The 7,721-nt window shown below is 46.5% G+C and overlaps 1 protein-coding gene across 4 annotated transcripts in view; it reads right to left on the bottom strand.

Moving 5' to 3' along the window:
• Window positions 1-2,860: 2,860 nt before the first annotated feature.
• LOC140201841 (netrin receptor UNC5D-like) overlaps window positions 2,861-7,721 on the bottom strand; it is a 903,393-nt gene continuing 898,532 nt past the window's right edge. For 3 of the 4 annotated variants that reach the window (XM_072266557.1, XM_072266558.1, XM_072266559.1), the window contains exon 17: window positions 2,861-6,470. In XM_072266557.1, coding sequence (XP_072122658.1) covers window positions 6,278-6,470 — 193 coding nt within the window. In that variant the 3' untranslated portion in view covers window positions 2,861-6,277. The remainder of the gene's footprint in view (window positions 6,471-7,721) is intronic. The other variant, XM_072266560.1, reaches the window with a different exon arrangement.

Genomic DNA, 7,721 nt, shown 5'->3' with positions numbered 1-7,721 from the left:
TAACTCCCTCTTAAATATAGCCAATAAACTGGCCTCAACTGTTTCCTGTGGCAGAGAATTCCACACATTCACCACTCTCTGCGTGAAGAAGTTTTTCCTCATCTCGGTCCTAAAAGGCTTCCCCTTTATCCTCAAACTGTGACCCCTCGTTCTGGACTTCCCCAACATCGGGAACAATCTTCCTGCATCTAGCCTATCCAATCCCTTTAAGATTTTATATGTTTCAATAAGATCCCGCTCAATCTTCTAAATTCCAACAAGTATAAGCCTAGTTGATCCAGTCTTTCATCATATGAAAGTCCTGCCATCCCAGGAATCAATCTGGTGAACCTTCTTTGTACTCTCTCTATGGCAAGGATATCTTTTCTCAGATTAGGGGACCAAAACTGCACACAGTACTCCAGGTGTGGTCTCACCAAGGCCTTGTACAACCGCAGTAGTACCTCCCTGCTCCTGTACTCGAATCCTCTTGCTATGAATGCCAGAATTGAGCATTTGGGTGACTGGCTTTGTTACAAGCACCAGAAAGTCTGCAGATGCTGGAAATCCGAAGCAACCCACACACAATGCTGGGGGAGCTCAATGGGACGGGCAGCAACATTGGAAAGAGTAAACAGTTGACGTTTTGGCCCAAGTCCTGTCTTCAGGATGGATTTATTGGCTGCTGTGGATCTGCAAGCATCTTCTGCTGTACGGGAACGTGGTTCAAGGCCCGTTTCCAACCCGAGAATTGTCCTAGTTACAGAACAGAGCCTTGATGTAACCCCGGGAAGACCGATCATCTGTTGATGGATATTGAGTGAGGAATAAATATTGACTAAGACACTCGTAATAACTTCCTTGCCTTTATTGCAAATATAGTAGAATTGATCATGAAGTTTATCTTAGAGCTTGAGTTGTAAGGAGATATTGGATAGGCTGGGACTGTTTTCCCTGGACAAAGGAGGCTGAAGAGTGGCCTAACAACGGTTTACAAAATTATGAGGGGCAATGAAGTCAATGTTCATTATGTTCCGTCTGGGTAGCCTCCAACCTGATGGTATGAACATTGACTTCTCAAACTTCTGTTAATGCCCCTCCTCCCCTTCGCACCCCATCCCTTATTTATTTATTCCTTTTTTTTCCTCCCCCGTCCCTCTCACTATAACTCCTTGCCTGCTCTCCATCCTCTTGGCTCCTCTTCCCCTTTCTTTCTCCCTAGGCCTCCCTTCCCACGATCCTCTCCCTTCTCCAGCCTTGTGTCCCTTTTGCCAATCAACTTTCCAGCTCTTAGCTCCATCCCTCCCCCTCCCATCTTCTCCTATCATTTCGGATCTCCCCCTCTCCCTCCCACTTTCAAATCTCTTACTATCTCTTCTTTCAGTTAGTCCTGACGAAGGGTCTCGGCCCGAAATGGTGACTGTACCTCTTCCTATAGATGCTGCCTGGCCTGCTGCGTTCACCAGCATTTTTTGTTTGTGTTACTAACCCTAACTTAATCATGGGACAAGTTACAATGACCAATTAACTTACCCAGCACATCTTTGGACTGTGGGAGGAAACGGGAGCAGCCAGAGAACACTCAAGCATTCGAGATGAGTGCTTATACAGAGACTCTGTACAGAGCGATGCCAGAATTCAACTCTGAACTCCAGGGAGACCCGCGCTTTAATAGTGTCCGGCTGACTGCCATGCAACTGTGTCACCCAAACTAGCATCCAAACAGGGAACTGGACCCAAGAGCCTCAGACTGAAGGTCTGTTACTCTACCGACAGAGCCACCCAAGCTCCCCATTGGGCAGACTGTGCACACAGGAAGCTGTTGGCATACCTTGGGTGTTTAGTCAGATCTTTGGAAAAGGGAAGGCTGAGAGGAGACTTAAAATATTATGAGGGATACAGACTGATTAGCAAGTACCTACTTCCCTTAGCACAGGATAAAAGAAAGTAGATACAGGATTAAAGGCAAGATGAGAGAAAAGCATACATGCTCGTTACATTTCAGAGAGTCATTGAACTTGGAAGCAGGCCCTGTGGCCCATCGAATCCCTGCCAACCATTAACCGCCCATTACCACTAATTCAGCACTTGTCACATTTTATTGATTCCACATTCCCTCAACTTCCGCCAGATTCTACCACTCACCTACGCAACCGACAGCAGCCAATTAACCCATGTCTCTTGGGAAGTTGGCGCACTTGAGGGAAACCCACGCGGCCACAGAAAGGACGTGCAAATTCCGCACAGGCAGCACTTAAAAAGTACTTGGATGTGCACCTGAAAACGGGCTCTGGACGAAGGTGGGATTGGACTAGGTAGCTTATCTTCTAGGCTTGAGGCCTAGCCCTTGGTCGGAGGGAGCCGCAGTGTCGCCTGCTAACAGCCGCCGGGAAAGAGGTGTCGGAGCTGGTGGCAATATGGCACGGTGTCCAGGTGCTGCCATCTAGTGTTCGTTCAGCAGTACTGCGGATGACTGCAGATTTCTGCTGAATTCATGGACGCGGGATCAGGACTAAATTTTTTTTTGTGTGGCTTTATTATACTGATTTCTTACTTATGCTTGCTATATTATATGTGCTATGTGTGCTTTGTGTGATTGTTTTGCACTTTAGCCCCAGATTAACCCTGTCTCGTTTGGCTGTATTCATGGGTGTTCACGTATGGTTGAATGACAATTAAACTTGAATTGAATTGAATTGATGGGGCAACAGATTCCCATCTGTGCCATGAACCTCCTCTGATTCATCGAGGAGATATTCCACAGTGGAAGTGTTAGTCAGTGCATCTGGTGTATGTTACAAGTGCTGGCTCTCAGTCATATGTCATCCCAGCTTCCACAGACTTCTCCCTCAATCAAAGCAAAGAGAAAGACCAAGAACCACAGAAATTTTAATGATTTGTACGCAAAAATAAACACACAAGGATCCACCAATTTGTTAAAATGTGGATTTCAAGGGAAACCGGTCTTTGCTGGTTGCTGGCAGAATGGAGACATTAGTAAATAGCTTACAAGATCCATCAAGAATGCAGCAAGAACATATGCGGCAGGTGTATGTGAACAAGACGCTATTCAGGAGCGAGAGGAGAATGGAACATTTACTTCGTTATAAAGGTGCAACAATTACTTTGCCTTCTAATTAAATAAGCACTTGACATGAAAATGAAGGCCTCAAGATTAGCTTAATTGAAGTGGGCATCCCACCCTGTTCCACTGTCTTCGGTGTCTTGGACGGACGGGAATCTTAACAAAATATTACAAGAGGGATTGCGAAACTCGTAGATCAACGCCTTGTGCACAGGCATGTTTCGAGTATTAAAGAAGTGTCTCCCAGTACTGTAAAATGAAACAGGGACCTTAAAGACCATAAGATATAGCAGTAGAATTAGGCCATTCAGCCCATCGAATCCGCTCCGCCATTCGATCATGGCTGATTTATTATCCCTTTCAACCCCATTCTGCTGTAGGAGGACATTTACAGTAACCAGTTTTAAGTGGACCCTTGGTTAGGAGGGTACTGGGCTCTGAGAACAGCTTGCTATATCTGGAGAAAGCAGACTTTACAATACTGTTGCATATCTTCAATACGTATTTCAAAGCTTCGGCTAATGGCTTACTGAACATTATGCTTCAACATAAACTGAATGCAACCTTGGGGTACTTGATTAATGTTAGAATCACAGAGTCATACAACACAGAGCCTTCAGCCCATCCTATCTGCTACTCCCAATCTATTCTGATCCCATTTCGTCTGTAACTTTCCTTGCTTTGTCTAGACTGGGGGTTCAATGGACCACCCCTTGGTAACTGGTAATGGTCTATGGCATTAAAAAGGTTGGGAACCTCTGGTCTAGATACTAGTTAAATGTTGTAACAGTCTCTGTTTCCACCAGAGCATTCCAGGTTCTAACCACCATCTGGGTGAAAAATTTGTTCCTCAGTCCTCTCTAAGACTTCCAGGCTACCTCCAGCACATCCTTAGGCTGTGTTGTTTGTTAATGAAACAATGCATTTCTCTGTATATCTCAATGTACATGTGATAAATAAATGTCAGGTCACTTGTCTGAGTGCTACTGGTACCATGTAACCCAGTACTACCTGTCGCATGGTCCGTTGGTCGGCGACTAAACCGGCTCCCCCACCAGGCTTGCCTGGTGAGGATGGTGGCTAGACACCCTGCAGGACGAGAAACAAGACCTGTCAAAGGACGGATGAACCTCTCGTAGGGCCAACAGCCACCTAGCAAACATGTGCCGTGAAGCGCGGAAAGGGCATCCCTTGCATCGAAGCTTGGTCTGGCCATTCACTGCAACAGAACTTCCCCCAGCCGTCTTGGACCCCACCATGCCACTGGATCTGGGAGGGGATGTCTAGACGGTGGGCCTGGACCTGTGCAACCCCCTACTCACCTAAAATCCACTCACGCACACACTGTTCCTTTCTGAGGAGTGGGGTACCACCCCACTAACTGACTGAAAGGAACCATCATCATCCTACGGGATGGATAGCCAGACAGAGAGAGAGATAAATAAATGAATCTGAATCTGAACCTCTCCAGAAACTCCCACCTTTCACTTCAGGCTCATCTGATGTGTAGATGCCTAGTTATTGCAATAGGAAATGGGTTCATTCCAAAGCATCCATCACCACCAGAGTCCTTTACAACTACAGGTCAATAGTGAGGGACGTCCCCCACTGGTAAAGCATCAACTCCATTTTCTTGGGAAAGTACAGAGATGTTTTATTCTGATCGGAATCAACGGGCTATTCCTCATTCCCTTTAGGGAGGAACAAGAAGGCGAGGGCTTAGGGAATGGTGAGAAGAGACACTTCTGGATAAATATTCTGAGTAAATAAACATATTACTGAAAAATAATAATTATATACAGGATATGGTCCCACAGGCAAGGCCAGCATATATGGCTCAACCTTGACCACTTTTGTGAAGGTGGATCTGAGCTGTCTTTGAGAATCCATGTATGAGCATACTCTCAAGGTGCTAATGCTTGGAGGTTTCCAGGATTCTGACTGAGTGACAATAAAGTAAAGGTTATACACTTCCAAACCAACCTGTGAAGGTGTCTATGTTGGTGTTCTCATGTGCATCCTCCACATGCCTTGGTCCTCCCAGGTGGTAGAAGTCGGGGGGTTAGGCTGGTGCTGTCAGGGTAGGCTACGCTGGTAACCATGAAGAAAAGTACAGCACCGAAACAGGCCCTTTGGTCCATTTAGTTCATGCTGAACCATTTAAACTGCCTACTCCCATCGACCTGCACCGAGACCGTAGCTCTCCATACCCCTACCATCAACTGTACGTACCTATCTAAACTGCTCTTAAATGTTGAAATCGAGCTCGCGTGCACCACTGGCGCTGGCAGCTAGTCCCACACTCTCACCACCCTCTGAATGGAGAAGTTTCTCCTGACGTTCCCCACCATGGTGTACTGCGTAGATGGAGCACACTGCAACAAGTGATGGAGGAGTGAAGCCACCATCTTTCATCAAAGGTCCACACCACTGGACCATGGTATCCTCTCACAGTCACCGTCAGGCAGAAGCCTGTGGTCCCACACCACCAGGTTCAGGAAGAGCTGCAGTACTTCCCTTCAACCACTCGGCTCTTGAACCAACAGGCACAGCCCCACTCACTACATTTTAGCAACAACATGGACATTAATTTTTGTTCTAACTATGTTCTTTCCTGTAAAAAAATCGTGTAGAATTTATTATTCATTTATGGTTTTCTTGTGAACGCTGCTTTGACGATGCGATGTGCCCGTGGGACTCTTGGGCTCTTGCAAGTTTTTGATTGCACCTGTCCATACACGAACATGGATCTGACAATAACCTTGGCTTTGACTTTGAATAGTTGGGATGGTGCTGCTAGCCAAAGAGGCTGCTTTTCTTGGATGTTCTCATGTTCTGAAGGCAGTCGGCACCACACTCCTCCAGGCAAGCACAGAGTGGCAGCTCCTTACCAGCTTATGAGACTTGTGCTGGGTCACCCCGTGGAGTAATATTGGGCAGAGAGACGTGAGGACCAGTTGAAATATTTGCATCTATTTTAATGGGCCAAACGAGCTGAGGACTGGTTCCTCTAATCATTTATAATTGGTGCACCCCTACCGGTTTTTATTTACAAATAAATTCTATTTACATACACATCCAAAGATTTGGACAGTAAACCTTTAGCATTTCCTGAGAAATCTTTCCTATATTGTGACTGAGCAGTGCTTGCTCAGGGGGAAGGGAGGGACCTGAACCGATGGGCAGCCGGGCTCGGCCGCACATGGGTCGACTTCATCCGCCGTAGTTGTAGTCTGCCTCGTCGCCGTCACCTTCGGGCGTGTTTGAGCTGGGACACTGGATCCTGCCTATCTCCTCCAGGGCGCTGGCTAAGGAGTCAAGGTCCCTGTCGTTCTGATGCTGGGCCTCCCAGATATCCAAGATGGTGCTGGCTGGGCTGCTCTTTATTGCAAAGTAGCTCAGGTTCCTAAAGGGAAAAATAAGAATAAGAAGCAGAAACAGTTTTATTATCACTGACACGTCATGCTGTTTATTGTTACCATAGAAACATAGAAAATAGGTGCAGGAGTAGGCCATTTGGCCCTTCGAGCCTGCACCGCCATTCAGTATGATCATGGCTGATCATCCAACTCAGAACCCTATACCTGCCTTCTCTCCATACCCCCAATCCCTTTAGCCACAAGGGCCATATCTAACTCCCTCTTAAATATAGCCAATGAACCGGCCTCAACTGTTTCCTGTGGCAGAGAATTCCACAGATTCACCACTCTCTGTGTGAAGAAGTTTTTCCTAATCTCGGTCCTAAAAGGCTTCCCCTTTATCCTCAAACTGTGACCCCTTGTTCTGGACTTCCCCAACATCAGGAACAATCTTCCTGCATCTAGCCTGTCCAATCCCTTTAGGATTTTATATGTTTCAATCTTCTAAATTCCAACGAGTATAAGCCTAGCTGATCCAGTCTTTCATCATATGAAAGTCCTGCCATCCCAGGAATCAATCTGGTAAACCTTCTTTGTACTCCCCCTATGGCAAGAATGTCTTTCCTCAGATTAGGGGACCAAAACTGCACACAATACTCCAGGTGTGATCTCACCAAGGCCTTGTTCTGTGACAGCAGTAAGTCACAAAAAAATGAGAGCGAAGGAGGAATAGCAGGTAACGTTCATGAATTCATGGACTGTTCAGAAATCTGATAGCAGAGGGGAGGAAGCTGTTCCTAGAATATTGAGTGCAGATCTCCAGGTTCCTGTACCCACTCCCCAGTAGTAGTAATAGGAAGAGGGCATGTCCCTGGTGGTGGGGGGTCTTTAAAGATGGATACCACCTTCCTGAGGCGCCGCCTTGTGAAGATGCCCTTGAATGTGCAGGAGCTTGAGACTGTGATGGAGCTGACTGAGAATACAACCCTCTGGAGCTCCTTTCTGTGTGTTGGAGTTGGTGATGCGGCCTGCCAGAACGCACTCAAAGGAAGGCGTGCAGTTGCAAGGGGAACTCTCACCTGCAAACTGCCCCGAAATATCTTACAGCCACTGGAATGCAGTCTCTTTGCAAAGCATCTACTAACTTGTGCATAGCAAGTTCCCACACAAAGAGGTAACAATCACCACATAATCCACTATGTGGATCAAGGGTTAAACATCTACTAAGCAGATCGCTGTGTTTCAATTTTGGTTTACTATTGTCACATGTACTGCAATATAGTGAAAAGCTTGTCTTG

Source organism: Mobula birostris, chromosome 8 (genome assembly GCF_030028105.1).
Source record: "Mobula birostris isolate sMobBir1 chromosome 8, sMobBir1.hap1, whole genome shotgun sequence".
In the NCBI taxonomy this organism is placed as follows: Eukaryota; Metazoa; Chordata; class Chondrichthyes; order Myliobatiformes; family Myliobatidae; genus Mobula; species Mobula birostris.
The sequence above is the reverse complement of the archived record's forward strand: the minus strand, read 5'-3'. Positions and strand labels throughout refer to the sequence as shown.